Source organism: Miniopterus natalensis, chromosome 1 (genome assembly GCF_054644295.1).
Source record: "Miniopterus natalensis isolate mMinNat1 chromosome 1, mMinNat1.hap1, whole genome shotgun sequence".
NCBI lineage: Eukaryota > Metazoa > Chordata > Mammalia > Chiroptera > Miniopteridae > Miniopterus > Miniopterus natalensis.
In genome coordinates this window covers 95,713,336-95,728,855 of record NC_142081.1, presented here as the reverse complement: position 1 = coordinate 95,728,855, position 15,520 = coordinate 95,713,336, and the positions used below count along the sequence as shown (strand labels likewise).

At 48.3% G+C, this 15,520-nt stretch overlaps 1 protein-coding gene across 1 annotated transcript in view; it reads right to left on the bottom strand.

The window, feature by feature from the left end:
• PSTPIP1 (proline-serine-threonine phosphatase interacting protein 1) overlaps positions 1-15,520 on the bottom strand; it is a 38,480-nt gene that overhangs the window by 16,845 nt on the left and 6,115 nt on the right. Inside the window, exons 2-3 of the mRNA XM_016214194.2 lie at positions 4,599-4,699; positions 3,799-3,873 (exon numbers count right to left, since the gene is read on the bottom strand). Of these exons, the coding sequence (XP_016069680.1) occupies positions 3,799-3,873; positions 4,599-4,699 (176 nt within the window). The remainder of the gene's footprint in view (positions 1-3,798; positions 3,874-4,598; positions 4,700-15,520) is intronic.

Genomic DNA, 15,520 nt, shown 5'->3' with positions numbered 1-15,520 from the left:
TGATGTCTTCATTCTCTGAGCTCAGAGGAAGAAAAATTATGGGAAAAAAACACAAATAAAAAACCTCTCCTAATAGGGAAACTACAGCATTTTAGGCTATGACAAGTAGGGTGATGTGGGCATGTAAGAGTGTATAGATTTAAGTCCATCCTCCTTCAGGGTCTGTCCTTGCTTGAGGTAACCACAGAGGGGCTCACAGGAAATTGGCCCCCGCCCTGCCCACCTTGATTCCCCTTCATTTCCTGAACTCCTGCCCTGTACAGCTTTGTTGGGAGGGGATGTTTCCGCCAGAGCTCAAAAGTGTGGGTAGGACTGGGCAGGGAGGAAATGGGGGGCAACAGTCAGAAAAAGGGCCTGGAAGTTGGGAGGGCGAGTAAAGGTGAGCTTTCTGTAGGGCTGGATGTGTGGTTTAAGCAATAGTGAAGACCCCTTCCTAATGCTGTCTTTAAAATGCATTGAGAGGGCTTGCGGGGATCTCTTGAGTGTGGGGACCAGGTCTTATTTGTGCATTCTCCATTGCCACTGCCCAGCGGATGTTTGCTGAGTTAATGTGTAAAAGAGGTGAATGAGAAAAATCATTTGAAAACAGAAGTAACCTCCCTTTAATATATGTGGCTGAGCCTCCAGGCCCCTGTGAGGTTTCTGGCCAGCCTGAGGTCAGAGCTGATGCAGAAACGCTACATCTTCAGGCAACAGAGGAGAGGGAGGCTGATTAGCCCTGCCCTTTTGGCTATCGCTGGGCTATTTCTAGGGTCACTTAACCTCCTGGCTTTGTCGTCTCTGTTTGCCCCCACCCATCCTGTACATCCCCAGCCCTCTGCCTGACCTCCAAGGAGCTGAGAATGAGCATCCTATGGGACCTGGGGATCTTGGCCATGGGGAGGCTGGGGGCTCCCCCTGCAGGAGGAGATGTCAGCCCCCATGCTAAACAGTCAGGCCACCTTTCCCAAAGGGGCCAACCCCAAATATACCCTACAAGTGTCCACAACATAGAAGTGACCCAGGCTTCCCACAAAAATCCCTCCAGGTTGGTGGGGGAATGGAATGACCTGGTCTAAGCCAAGACCCGGACACTTAGGCAAAGCTAGTGTCTGAGAGAACTTCCTGGGAGACAGGCATAAGAGGGAGGATGAAATCACCTCAGTGTGCTAGACTCTGGCTTCAGGATGATAGGGCTCTTTAATTTATTTATTTTTAAAATTTTGAATCCCTCTGACTCAGAGTAGGGCATGGAACATAGTAGGTGCTCCATACATGCTTGCTGAATAAATGATGGGTACTTGGTCCACAGTTAGAGAAGTGAATAACTAAATGGTCTCAGTAAACCTACTACATGCCACATGAGTCAACAGCAACACTTATTTAGAACCTATTGTGTCCTGGGAGCTACATGGGGCATGGCTCTAAGGGAGGCAGCCCGTGAGCTGCTTCTGTCATTCACTGGCTTTGAATGTGCCCTGTACTTTCCCACCTCCAGCTTTTGTCCATGCCAGTCCTTTGGAAGAAAGGTGCTTCCCCTCCATCTCTGAATCTCCCATGAGGTGTCCTCCCCAGTTCACCCTGCTCTGCCCTGCTCCTCTTGTTACCCCAGGTTGGTGGAAAGCTCAAGCAGTGCTGGTTCTCACACTACTTCCAGCCTGCTCTGAAACCTCCATGGCTGGGCTGTAGAGGCCCCTGCAAGTTTTGTTTCTGCCTCTCTTGCTGCAGGTTAGGCACACCTAACCCAGGCTCCAGCTCTTCCTGGTGGGCAACAAGGCAGACCCAGACTCTGTTCCCTACCCCAGGCTGGGGCTCCCATGTTGGATGAAGACTGCCCCTCCAGGGGCTCACAGGGGTAAACAGTTTCCACCATTCTGGGCCACAGAGGGGCTGGACCCCAAAGGAAATGGTCAAGGCTGTTTAGTCAGGCTTCTCAGCCCCAAACTAAGCAGGGTGATCCCAATTATCTGACTTATGGAGAGGCCTGTGAAATTGTAAAGACCCCGTGTTTACTAAACGTCCTGTGGTTGCTGCTCTCTGCTCAACATTGTGACTGCCCAGAGCAAATCGTAAAGGTGACTGTCCCCTTTCATAGTTTAGAACCCTGGACGCAGAGAGGGGTAGTGACCATCCCAGGGTCATTCAGTATATAGGGCAGGGCAGACCTTGCCCCACTCAGCCTCCTGTGCTCACACAGGGGATCAGGGCTGCCCAGAACATTGCGCCGGCCCCTTCATAGTTCTAAAAACCAGACAAGATATTGGATGCCTCTTCATCCTTCCCACTAACCCCCTGGCTCCACTCCCATTTTATGCTCTTCCTTAGTGGCTTCTTCTTCACTGTTTTAAATCCCCTGTGACTCACAGCTCCTTAGCCTGGGTTCCCATCATGGCCCTGCCTGGAGCACCCTCTCCAACTCCTCGAAGGAGGTAGTTTCTCTTTCAGGGAAAGTTTTCCTGGCCTAGGAGTCAGGCAGGGACTCCTCCTTGGTCATACTCCCTCAACTGGATCAGGCAAAGAAGGGCCCCAGCAGACTCCATTCATTCCTCACCATATCCTGAACCCTCTTCTGTGTCCAGCCTGTAACTAGCCTTGGCTCTGCCCCTGGAAGGCCCTCAGCCCATGTTCCTGTTGATCTTCACAATAGCCCACTAGAGTGGGCAGATGAGAACCAGACTCAGAGAGGACTAGAGCTCATGAATTCTTAGTCTGCATTCATGCTCTTTAGTCCAATGCAGGAACTGAGCTTTCATCTCCCCTGGCTCATACCATTTTAAAACCTTCCTTTAGCTCTTTGAATGTTTTCTCTGGATCCAGGTGGGAAGCAGCAACCAGCTAGCATCCCCTGGGTCTTTAGAAGACCTAGAGAGTGTTCAGGGCCCTGAAATAAGAGGATCTGGTTCCAGGCTTTGGAGCTTTCGGGGCCACTTTCCTTGGGCAGAGCCAGACACTCAAAGGCTTGATTTCCATGGAGCAGGCGCAAGAATCAGGGGTTGCTATGGCAGCTGCAGGCTAGGGTCAGATCTTGGGGCTCCTGGATAGGAGAAGAAGGACTCATCAGAGCCCTTTTAGAACTTGGAGTCCAGCACTCTGTCTGCCTTTCAGGCTGGCTCGGTGATCACCCAGCAGGAGAATCCGCATCTTCCCAAGGTAGCCCCTCCACTCCACTCTTCGAAAGTTCTCCTTCAGCCATCCTCAAATCGTTACTCTTTCCCCATCTGCTCCCCTGCCCAGCATTCTGCACACAGAGACCCAGGTCTCAAGGCTCAAGAAGACTGGCTGCTTCACAGCACCAGCTGTCTTTATTGCCTCACCTCCTAGCCAGGCCTGAGCTGAGCCCCTGGACTCCTTTAATCTTTTGAGGAATGTTGCATTATTGTCCTGCCTCACCTGTGAGGAAATGGAGGCACAGAGAGTGTCAGTGACCAGCCCAAGATGACACAGCTGGTAGGTGAGAAGCGGTACTAGAATGCATATGTATCCTCACCTTGCAGCCTAGGCTGAGTGAATGCTGTAGGGGGCTGGGCAGTGAGTAGAAGGCCTGTCACCTGCCCCTCAGGGCTCTCAGGACTTTGGGGGAGGCTGCCCAGGTTGTATGGACTGTGTTCCAAGTATCTGAGGACAGATGGCTCCTGCCCAGGGCCTTCTTGCCACTCAGACCACTGGAGTTTCTCCCATACACAGAATCCGATTTTTCAATACCCAAGAGAGTTGTCCTTTAGGCACCCCTGCCCTGGGAGCCAGCTAGACCCTCCCTGGCCCTTCCCGGTCCATACTAAACCCTGTCTAAATGCCCGGAAAGTGCCTGGGACTTCTTACTTGATCTCTGTCTGGCCGCCTGCTTTCCGGGCAATTTGCACCAGCTCCTTCCCGTACCGTTCCTCAGCTTGGGCCCTGCAAAAACAAAGCATGGGCACTGTATCTCCTCCAGTCCTGCTGGCCATGGCCCCCTCAAATGTCTGCAGATACCTCAAAAGTCTGCAACAGGACCCTGGAAGCCACTCTCTCAGCATCTGGGGGAAGGCTGGCCCTCCAGGCTCCTCCTTGAGAAAGTTAAGCCCCCAGCCCTTTCTCTAAATAAATGTTGGTCAAATGCAGGTATATCTCAAAGGACTTCATATTATTTGCTCACTTGGGGAAGGCCCATGTCTGGGGAAACACAGGAGAGCCACACTCATGACTCTTTTTTTTGAAAAAGGAAAATAACTTTAATGTATAAAGTGTTCTATAAAATAATAAAGGAAATGGCAATACTATTTAAGAAAAATGGCCCAAGTTTCTCAGTATTTTTAATGTGCCCATATTATTTTCAATATCAGCAAAAATGGTTATTTTCTTTTTAAATTTTTATTGTTGACACTATTACAGATGTCCCCCATTTTCCCTGCCCTTTGCCCACCGCCGCCCATCTTAGCCTTCACCACACTGTTGTCTGTGTCTAGGGGCTATACTTTATATGTTCTTTGGCTAATCTCTTCACTTTCTTTTATCCAGGCCCCCACACCCCCTCTGTCCTGACAGCAACTTGGCTGGGATGGGCAGCCTTAGCCATTTTCCAGAGCTGGGTGAAGGGTGGCCTCCCTCCCTTGCCTGCCCTCACCTACCCTGTCAGTGCTCACCTCTGCCTCAGCAGCTCCTCCATGTCCTTGCACATCTTCCTGCCATCCAGCAGCCGCTGCAGCAGTACCTCATAGCCGGTGTGGGCTGTGAAGTCCCTGCACTGTCACAAAGAACAGAGGGATGTATGAGGGCCACACTGGGCAGTGCTGAGTGGGGAGCTCAGCTTGGCAAGTACCCTTCTGACCACCTCCTCATCTGCCTCCATCTCCCTCATTCAAAGGCAAGCTCTTAAGATTCAGGACCTGGCTTTACACAGGCACACAGGCACCGCCCCATATGTGGAGGCACCAGGTGCATAAGTGAGACCTACCTGGTATCAGAGCTTACAGTCCAGGAGACATCAACTCCTCAACACAGGATAGCCATGGGAAGGGCCACCACCAAGACCTGTGATGACAGCCTTTATAGGGTCCCCTGTACTGCTCACTCCTGTCATTGTTTCAATAACCCTATTATCTTAGCTGTGTAAGTATGAAAACTGAGGCACAGATGGGTGAAGTGTGCCCAGAGTGACACAGCTTGAAAGCTGTCTGGGTCAAGTCTATGCTCTTCACCTCTACACTGTATGGTCTCTGCACTATATGTGTTCTCTGTGTGGGTTCAAGTAATCCTCCCATGCCTACCATGTCTGGGAGAGATGGCATGGAGCTGAGCAGAGAACTCTGACTGGAGTCCAGCCCTGCAGCAGGACACTCTCCTCTTCCTTCCCAGCCCCATGTCCAGGGAACCCCTCTGTCCTTATTCCCAGAGTAGAAACAGAAGCAAAAATCAAAGCTACATTGGCCATTCTGGAGGAGGCAGAAGGCAGCCAGAAAGGGCCCTGCAGGCTGGGTCCCTAGGACCTCATGTTCTCAGAGTGCCACAGGATCTAGAATCTTGTTCATCCTCTGCTCAGAGCCATGGTGGTGCTAGCAGGAGCTGCAGTTCAATAAGCTACCATCACAAGTGACTAGCCTTTTCCAGGGAAGTACCTGATTCTCTGGGAGCTGCAACCTCCCCCAGACTGCACCCTCACCCCAGCCACCTTCTCAAGGGGGTGAGTTCTGATTCATTGCTTGGATATGGGCAGTATACTGTTGAAGAAATGAATGAACCAATCATCCAATCAATTAATCAGTTGGTTCTCCAGCACAAGACCGAGCACCAGATCACCCCCTTGAGATGTACCCTGACTTTCTCTTCTTGCACCCACCCAGCTTCACCCTCTAAATACCAAGAGCTCCCTACTGGTCCCCCTCATTTATGGGCTCATGCTGACATTTCCACAATGCCAAAGCTACCAAAAGGAAGTCCTCTCACTTCTTTCTGTGCACCCACTGCCTCTGTCACCTGAAACCTGCCCATGGCTTTGCCCTTTGTGAAATTGCTATTTGTGGAGTCCACCTGCCACACACTGCATCAAGAATATCACAGCCATTATCCAATTGAAAATACATACCCAAGGAAGTAAAGATGGTGAGGAGGAGGCCCAAAGAGGGAAGATACTGCTCAAGGTCACTCACCTGGTAAACGTCAGAGAATCTGGGATATGAACTCAGGTTGGCCAGTTCCCAAAGCCACATACCTATACCAGTCATTCATTAAACATCCCATCAACTGTTTTTTAAAATTTTGAAACTTCAAAAAAATTATTTAAAAAATAACTTTTGAAAATGATTATTCAAATTCTTTCCACCTCAAATCAAAGCTGTACTTCAGGCTATCATTCAGTTGAGGACTGCTGCCTTGGAGAAGGGCTGTGCTGGCTTTGAAGATTAAGTACTGACAACCAGCAAGCAGCCAGAAGCCCCACAATGGGGCATCTAGGGTAACCCACCTTGGGGTAGGGTGCTGGGTGGCCAACAGATGCAATTCTCTCCTTTGAGAGGCTTGCTCAAACCAGATATAGGATTGCAGGTCTTGCCACCTATAAAGCGTGGCCACTCTGGGCCTCACTTTCCCCCCGGAGGGACTAGATCAGGGATGCAGGCTCTCTCTCAAGGCTCCAGGAGGAGGTACTCAGGAAAGCTATAGGCAAGAGAAAGCATATTCCTGCTTCAGCCTCAAGGCAGTGTGGGGAAGGCCTGTGTTCCCCTGTTTTGTCCAGGGACAGCCTATATCTGCTTCCCACTCTAGGTGGATCTGGGTGTGAGCCATTGTTCAGGCCTGGAGCAGGCTATGGCCCTGCCATGACCCTACTGGATAGGTGGAGAAACATTTTCTGTACCTACCATCACTTACTCCTTTCCTGCCCATATCACTTTTTTTTTTTTTTTTATCTTTATTGTAGAAAGTATTATAAATGTCCCCTTTTTTCCCCATTAATCCCCTCGACTCTGTATGCGCCCCTCCACCAGGCCTTCACTACACAATTGTCTGTGTCCATGAGTTATGCATATAAGTTCTTTGATTAATCCCCAACCACTCCCCCACCCCCGCCTTCCCTCTGAGATCCCTCAGTCTGTTCCATGCTTCTATGTCTCTGGATCTATTTTGATTATCAGTTTATTTTGTTCATTAGATTCCACATATGAGTGAGATCATGTAAAACTGAATCAGGAAAAATCAGAAAACCTGAATAGGCCAATAACAACTGATGAAATTGAAGCAGCAGTCAAAAAACTCCCAGCAATTAAAAGCCCTGGTCTGAACAGCTTCACAGAGGAGCTTTACTAGGCATTCTTGGTACTTCGTATTACAGCAGTTCCTTTAACATTTCTTGCAAAGCTAGTTTGGTGGTGATAAACTCCTTTAGCCTTTTTTTTACCTGGGGAGCTCTTTATATCACCATCTATTTTGAAGGATAGCCTTGCTGGATAGAGTACTCTTGGTTTCAGATCCTTGTTTTGCATTACCTTGAATACTTCATGCTATTCCCTTCTGGCCTTTAGAGTTTCTGATAAGAAGTCAGCTGACAGCCTTATGGGAGCTCCTTTGTAGGTAACAGATTGCTTTTCTCTTGCTGCCTTTAAGATTCTCTCTTTGTCTTGCATTTTTGGCATTTTAATTATGATGTATCTGGGCGTGGTCCTCTTTGGGTTCTTTTTGCTTGGGATTTTCTGTGCCTCCTGAACTTGTGTGACTTTTGCCTTCACCAGGTTTCTGCCATTATTTCTTCAAACAGGTTCTCTAACCCTTGCTTACTTTCGACCTCTTCTGGCACTCCTATGATGCAAATATTGTTACCTTTCATGTTGACACACAGCTCCCTTAAGCTTTCCTCCTGTTTTTCAATTGTTTTTTCTTTTTGGTTGTCTCATTGATTTTTTTTCTATCCTGCCTTCTAATTCACTGATCCAGTCCTTGGCTTCCTCTAATTTGCTGTTTATTCCTTCCACTGTGTTCTTTATTGCTGCTATGTCATTCTTCATTTCCAACTGGTCTTTTTTCATAGTTTCTGTATCTTTTCTCATGATGTTGAGCATCCTTGTAATCATTATTCTGATCTCTATATCTGATAAATTTTTTATCTCCATTGCATTTAGTTCTTCTTCTGGAGAATTCTCTTATTCTTTCATTGCATTTAGTTCTTCTTCTGGAGAATTCTCTTATTCTTTCATTTGGGGCTTTTTTTTTAGTCTTCCCATTTTGGCTGCCTGTTTGGGTTTGTTTCTATGTATTAGGTGGATATGCTACAAGTCCCAGTCTTTTTGGAGGGTCTCTGGTGCAAGCCAGTGTCAGATGCTGTTTGTGACTGGCCCTGAGTACAGTGTTTGGAGCCTTCAGCAATCCGCAGCTTGTGGCTCTCTGCTGAGGCTGTGTGTGTTTGGAAAGGACCAAGATGTGCACCAAGATCTGCTTTTCCTAGCCCTGGGCCCAGAAGCAGATCAGGCAAAGGCTCAAAGCATCCAGAGTTCAACCTCCACCTGCAGGCTAATTGATATTCTAAGTCTCTTAATGAGCCTCAGGCTATAGACCACAGCAAGGCATAAACTCCACAGGGCGGGGCTTGAGGTTTTCCAACAGGGTGGGGTAATTGCTTCTCCCCCTCAGGCAAAAGTTGCCTAGATAGTAAAGGTCTACCTGAGAAAGATGTTCCCTGCAGTATGGGGGAATGACTCAGCACAGGAATTGGAACTCTATCCCCAGAGCTCCCAATCCTAGATTCTCCTCACACCACTCCAGTCCACTCTGCCCTCTCTCTGCTGGAGCCCAAGGTGAGTGGCTGCACATGAAACTTTGTGCATTGGCCCTTTAAGAAGGTGCCTGCATTTCCAGCTGCCTCTCCCTGGCAGACAGAAACCTGCTTCCTTTTCATGGCCATATGTTATGTGGGCACCTTATGTGGGCACCTTATGTGGGCCAAATGTTATGTGAGCCCGGCTTGGGGCTTAGACCCAAGGGTCCTCAGTGGGAATACCCCACAGCTGAGATATCCCTCTGGAACTTTAGCTGCTGCCTGTGGGAGCCCAGCCAGCCCTCTCATGCCTCCACACTTCCTACCAGTCTCTATGCAGTCTCCACTTTGCAGTCTTGGTTATAAGGATTCTCTCCATCTAGTTTTCAGTTGATTATTCAAGATGGTTTTTCTATATTTTAGTTTAATTTGTTTGGTCCTGGGAGGGTGTCAATGTAGCTTCCACTTAATCTGCCACCATCTTGGAATCTCACCCATATCACTCTTGGTGGCTCCAGGGACCAGGGCCCTGAGTAAGCCGCTTCCTTTCTTGGAACCTGGTTTCCTCATTGAGGAAATGGGGACAGAGGTCATTCTCTCTCCTGGCCCTGACAGCCATCCCTCTAGGGCATAACCCCATCAGGATAGACAATGGCTGCCAAGTCAGGGAGGGTGCCCAGGCCTGGTCTGAGAGACTGGACAGAGTTCAGCAGACTAGATATGGATTCACACCTCATCTGGTGACCTTGGTAGTTCTCAGCTTCTACTCCTCCATGTGTAAAAATGGGCCTAATAGTTCCTACCACGTAGGATTGATCTGAGAATCCAGTGAAATCATGTGTATAGTGATAGTGACCAGAACTTGCCTTGAGGCAGGTACTGAGTTAAGGATGATTATCCCCATTTAATAGCTGAGGACAAGGGAACCCAGAGGTTACCTAAACTGTTCGGGGAACTGCAGGGCACAGTTGAGATTTGAACCCAGCTCTCACAGACCAAGATCTTGGCTCTTAACCTCCCGTTTCTTCACCTCTCTGCAAAGCCCTAAGCTTAGTGGCTGTTCTGCAAGTGGTAGTTCCCCATCCCTGCCCCATCTCTACCTGCTCCACCCTCTCCCCCACACAGCACAACCTTCCCCCAGCTGTGGCCAGACTATAAAAATGGCATCATCTCCCCACCACAGCCCCCACACACCCTCCCCTACCAGAAGGTCCATTTAAAAAACAGCAGAACCTTTTTCAAGTGCTCCTTTACATGGAATTTCAGAATATAAAGTATATCAGAAGATAGCTAAACCTCTAACCTTGGAGGGAGAGGCCTGGATTTGGTTCCCATCTGCCAGGAATAAGCTGGGTAGACTTGGTAAAGTCCCTTGCTCTCTCTGGGCCTTCCTCACTGTGAAATGGGTTATAAGGGGAGATGTGACCTTCAGTTGACCTTCCAACAGGGAAGTTGATGTGTGTATGCTGGCTTTTGGAAGCCATGGCTACCAGTGGTGGTGTCTTACCTAGAGAAGTCTGAAGTCAGGAGATGGGCTGGAGCTGCCTGGGGGCTGAAAGAAGAATGAGGCTGGGTGGAAGTGGTTGGCCTGTCCAGGAATTGGCACTGATATTTTACCTGGGAACTAACTGGGGGCCATGGAAGGTAACTGGGAAGAGCATCCTTGTAACTCTCTACCCTTGAGAACTGCCTGACAGGGAGAGAGGCAGCACCAAAAGAAGCTGTGTGGAGTGGACTGTTGGATGAGACTGGGAGAGGTCAGAGGCAGGCAGCAGCAGAACATGGATGGATACTGCAGGGGGTTACTCCAGGGGTACAGGGTAGCAAAGAACCAGCCTAGGTGCCCAGGAGAGGAAGAGCTGATCTGTGGGCATCTACCACCTGCTACACTTACACCAGCTACAACAGTACCAGGAAGAAGACCTTTTGCCCTTTTAGAGTCCTGACCCATGCCTGCCCTGTACATGGAGACACCAGGAACAGCTGGCAGTGGGTATTGGTAGAACATGGCAAGTGAAGAAATGGACCCTGTCCTCTTTTCCTATCATAGGCTTCAAACATACAGTTGGAAGCCTGGGAAGCTTTAAACTGAGAGTGAAATTCTGGCCTTAGTTTGTTGAACAAGAGTAAGCTGTATCTGAAAAGGACTAGGAAAGTTCTAACATGTGCCCAGCGGTGGGGAATAGCAATCTAATAGTGGCACTGGAAGGTAGAAGAAAGAAAAATTGTTTCCTGCTTTCACTCTACCAAGTTAAGAAAACATTTTGTAATGTGCTAACCATTCTTGTCAAAAACATTTCTGATGTCTGACATGCTTTTCGTTTTTTAAAAACTTTTTTTAAAATAAAAAACACCTTTTCTTGGTGGTAGAGGAGACAGAACAGGGAGACTAGACTCTCCCTTTCATCTCAGAAGCTCCAAAAGATGAGAATAGCAATTCTGAACAACTCTGAGGGGCAGCTTAGAACTGAGGTGGTTTTGCCTTTCATTTCTCACACCAGTTTAACATTAGGGACTTCTGTAGCTAGCAACTAGTTTACTGTTGCTTGTCTTCTGTGGACCTCTCAAGAAAGCCAATCATTAGGATTGTTAGGAAACCTGAGGTAGTGAGCACTGAACTCTCCAGAAGGCAGCTCCATGAAGGTAGAATGGACTTGTCTGGTTCTCTACTGGGTCCTCGTGACCAGTGTCTGCACAGCACTGCTTAGCAAACCAGTTGATCAAAGAGCTGAATAAAGTGCCTCAGGGAGACTCTTAAGACAAAGTGGCTTTATAACTGTTGGCTCCTGAGGTTCCCCACGGAGGGAGCCACACCATTTGCTTGAGGATTCAAAGACTTATTACCCAGCACCTTTAAATAAACCAGACAGACCCATTCCCTCTACTTCTTATAATAGTCGTACAAATATGGAAACTGGAGCTCTGAGAGAATAAGTCAATGAGTAGCAGTCAGGCTGTTTCTCCTGCCCCTCACCTATTATCCCACAGTAGGGCTCACCTTCACTGTTATTGTTCAGCAAACTGAGGAAGGCAAAGGACCAAACACCCAGGTATGGCATGGTTGGATGGATGGATGGATGGATGGATGGATGGATGGATGGATGGATGGATGGATGGATGGATGACCACAGACTTCAGTAGGCAAGTTGGTTGCTTACCCAGAATATCCCAGGAGGAGGAGTGGGTAAAGAGACGATCTCAAGCTAAAGCCCTTGAGGAACCCTTGAGGAATGATGTCACCTGCAGACCTTTGTGGGGCCATCAGAAACAGAGGGAATGTCTATGGTTGGTGTTATCAGAGCTCTAGGCAGGACTCAGTGGGGTAGACAGGGAGACCAACTCTAGGTCAATACAAGGAAGGGTTTTCCAAGAGCTGAAGTGACCCCAGTTATGGAATGCAGGGCAAGCTGCTTCAATAGGTGGAAAGTGCCCCATCACTAGCTGTCTGTGAGCAGGTTGGAGATTCCACAGAGAGGACCTGTCCCTGTACTAGGTGTTTGGGGTCTAAGTGTCCCCTGACCCAAGGATTGGAGGGGACCATGCATAAGCAGGTAAATGTGAAGTGATTTGCAGCTTTTCTAAGATAGTTCAGGATAGGTGTCACAGGGAGAGAGCTGAGAAGGCAAAGACAGACATTTATTTTAGAAAAACCAAAGCGTGTTGAATGTGGTTAGATGGGCTATTCTGGGTTTAGCTGGGTTGACAGGGCCTTGAGATTAGAAATGTATTTCCATTGACCCCCCAGTCTGATGGATGGCCCCACAGGGCCTCCCAGGGCTCCTCACCAAAGTAACCAAGCAGCCCAGCTGGCTGGGCCCCTGACACATCTGGGGCCCCTCATCTTGGGTCCTCTCTGAGCCCAACATGCTGCGGATCCTGCAGGCCTGTGTCTGACAGTCACCATACAGCCTTCCACAGGTTCTGTCAGAGCTCTGTGAACTTTCAGGGCCTCCCAAGAATCCACATACCTGGGTGAGATTGGGCATCACAGGCACCAGAAGAAGACCTAGTATGTGCATCTGGTGCTTCTTATCTCAGTAATAGTGACCAAAGGGTGCTATTGTTTGAGGACACTGAGGATGAGAGAGATTATGGAATTTGTCCAGGATCAAACAGCAATTGTATGGGTATGCCTGGCTTTAGACCAAGGTCTATCTGGCTTGAAAGCTTTGTTCTTTTAAATAGGCCTCTTCCGATTATCAAGAAGGAAAACTCTCCACTATCACAGTCCGCTTTCCCCAGCCTGTGATGATTGCCCACTTCCCTTCTACCATCTCAAATCTTAAAGACCAAGCTCAATCCCCTACTTCTCCCTTCTGCTTTATGAAACCAAAATGTATAGAAAAGAGAACAGGGAGGGGCAGGAGGTTAGGGGTGAGCACAAGTCTGGGTAGAAGCCTGGAGATGGGAATGAGCCCCTCAGGTTTAGAAGCTTGGAAATTTGATGCTCAGAGATGTAAGCCTGCCTGAAAGGCAGCAGTGAAAAATCTGAGGGGGCTAGGGCAGGTGTCCGAAGATGTGGCCTGAGGCCAGCTAGAAGAGGGCCTTGGGTCAGAGAAAGATGTGGGACTTTCCCAGGAGCTTAATGGGAGCCAGGGCCAGGTTCCAAATTCAAGAAAGGGAACTGGGTAGGATGTGCACAGGTAGACACCAGTGCTCTTGATATCTTATCACCTCTAATTCTCAGAGCACCCTGTAATGTCCACTGTGCTGTTATTGCTCCATGTTACAGATGAGCAACTGAGGCTCAGCAAGGTGAGTGACTACTGTTCAGCCTTAAAAAGGAATGAAATTCTGATACATGCTAAAACATGAATGAACCTAAAAGACATTATGCTAAGTGAAGTAAACCAGACACAAAAGGACAATTATTGTATGATCCACTTATATGAGGTTCCTATTTAGGCAAATTCATAGAGACAGAAAGTAGAAAGAAGAAGAGATACAGGGAGGGAGATGGGAAATTATTGTTTAATGGGTCCAGAGTTTCTGTTTGGGATGATGAAATGTTCCAGAAATAGATAGTGGTGATGCTTGTACAACATTGTGAATGTACTTCATGCCACTGAATTGCACACTTAATAATGGTTAAAATGGTAAATTTTATGTTATGTATATTTACTATAATGAAAAAGTAATTGTATAAGGTTATAAGGTTAAAAAAACCCCACAAAAACTAACCTCTACCCTCTACTCATTCACAAGGGAGTAAAATGAGGTCACTTAAATGGTAAAAGCCAGATGTCTGCTCCTTAGCAATGGCAGTGCCTCCAGAATCACCATTGTTATCTACACCAATGGTTCTCAACTCTGTCTGCACTTTGGAAACACTGGAGAACTTTGAAAAATATTGAGGCCCAGGCCCCAGCCCCAAATTCAGAGGTAACTGGTTTGGGGTATGGTCTAGGCATTGGGACTTTTTAAGAACTACAGTCCTACAAGATCTGACTCCCTGTTACATTTCTGATCTGATCCCCAGCTACTCTCCATCTTATCACTCTTCCTCAGTCACACAGGCCTCTTTGTTGTCCCTTGGACATGTCAAGCACTCTCCTGCCTCAGTTCATCACCCCCTCTTTTCATTTCTAGTATGGCTCAGCTTCTGTTTTTCCATTTCCACAGCTGGGAAGCCCTGAGTACCATCTGGTCACTCCATCCCCACCCTAGCTGTTACTGGAGCTCCAGCTAGCACTTCCTGTTGCCCAATAGGGGGTGGCCTGTCAACACCAGCGGAAGCAGCTGTCACTTGCCTGCCTGTATGGTCACCCATTGTTCAGGGTTCCAGGTCTCAGCAAACTACCACACCCTCCCACTAACCCCAAAGGGCTCTCTGACCCAGACCTGGGAAGGTGGCAGCCAGGCCTGGCCAGGTAGCCCCAAAGTCCGCAGGCACATATCCCCTTTATAAGCCTTGGTTTTTCTCTCTGTAAAACAGGAATAAGAATACCAAACTCATAGGGCTATTGGAATTAAATGCATCTTGTTACTTGAAGCCATGGGAAGGTTCTCTAATGGTGGAATTCAATACGTAATTGTGAAAAGAGTTGGGAAGGCATTGTGAGAATAAGAGAATCCACATATGAGGCTCACCCTGTAAGTGCATATCCAATTATAAGTCTATGTCCCTTGGGACCTGTTCTGTGATGAGTAGCAGAAGGTGGTCCCTTTAGCACTGTCCTGAGCCTCCCCATCTTCAAAGCCTTTACCTTAGGTGAACATCACTCTGACATCTATAGATATGGCAACTGAAATTCAGAAAAGGGAAATGATTCTTTAAGGACGCCCCCCCCCCCCCCCCCCCCAGCAAGCGAGGGTCGGGGCCAGGTGAGGCTTCAAAGAAGTCTGTTCCCTTCTAAGCCTCAAGAATGGAGAATGACTAAGGTCTGTAAGGGAGGGACCTTCTGAAGCTATCCCAGTGGGGAGCCCTGGTGTGGGCAGCCCTTAAGGCATAGGGCACTACTATCTATAGCTGGAAGCCAAGGCAGCTTTAGTTGACGCACCAAGTTTCCTTCATTGTGCAGTTCATAGTGTTAGTCAGGCTCTGGGTGAGGAAGGAAGGCATCCTGCCCACAACCTGTAGTCTTCAGGCCCCTTTGCATGAGAGGAAACATCTACCCCTGGAGAGGTTGCAAAAAGGCAGAAGCAGTGTCTCTGTCACCACCTAAGTCTGGTCAAGACTTTTCACAATCCAGCTGGGATCTTCCTACCCTGAACAATCCTCTGGGCCAGAAAACTGTCTTCCAAACCCAATGTGCCCACTCCCCCTCCACACCTTTGCCCATGTCATTCCTTCTACCTGCAGTGCCACTTGTCCTCCTGACATTT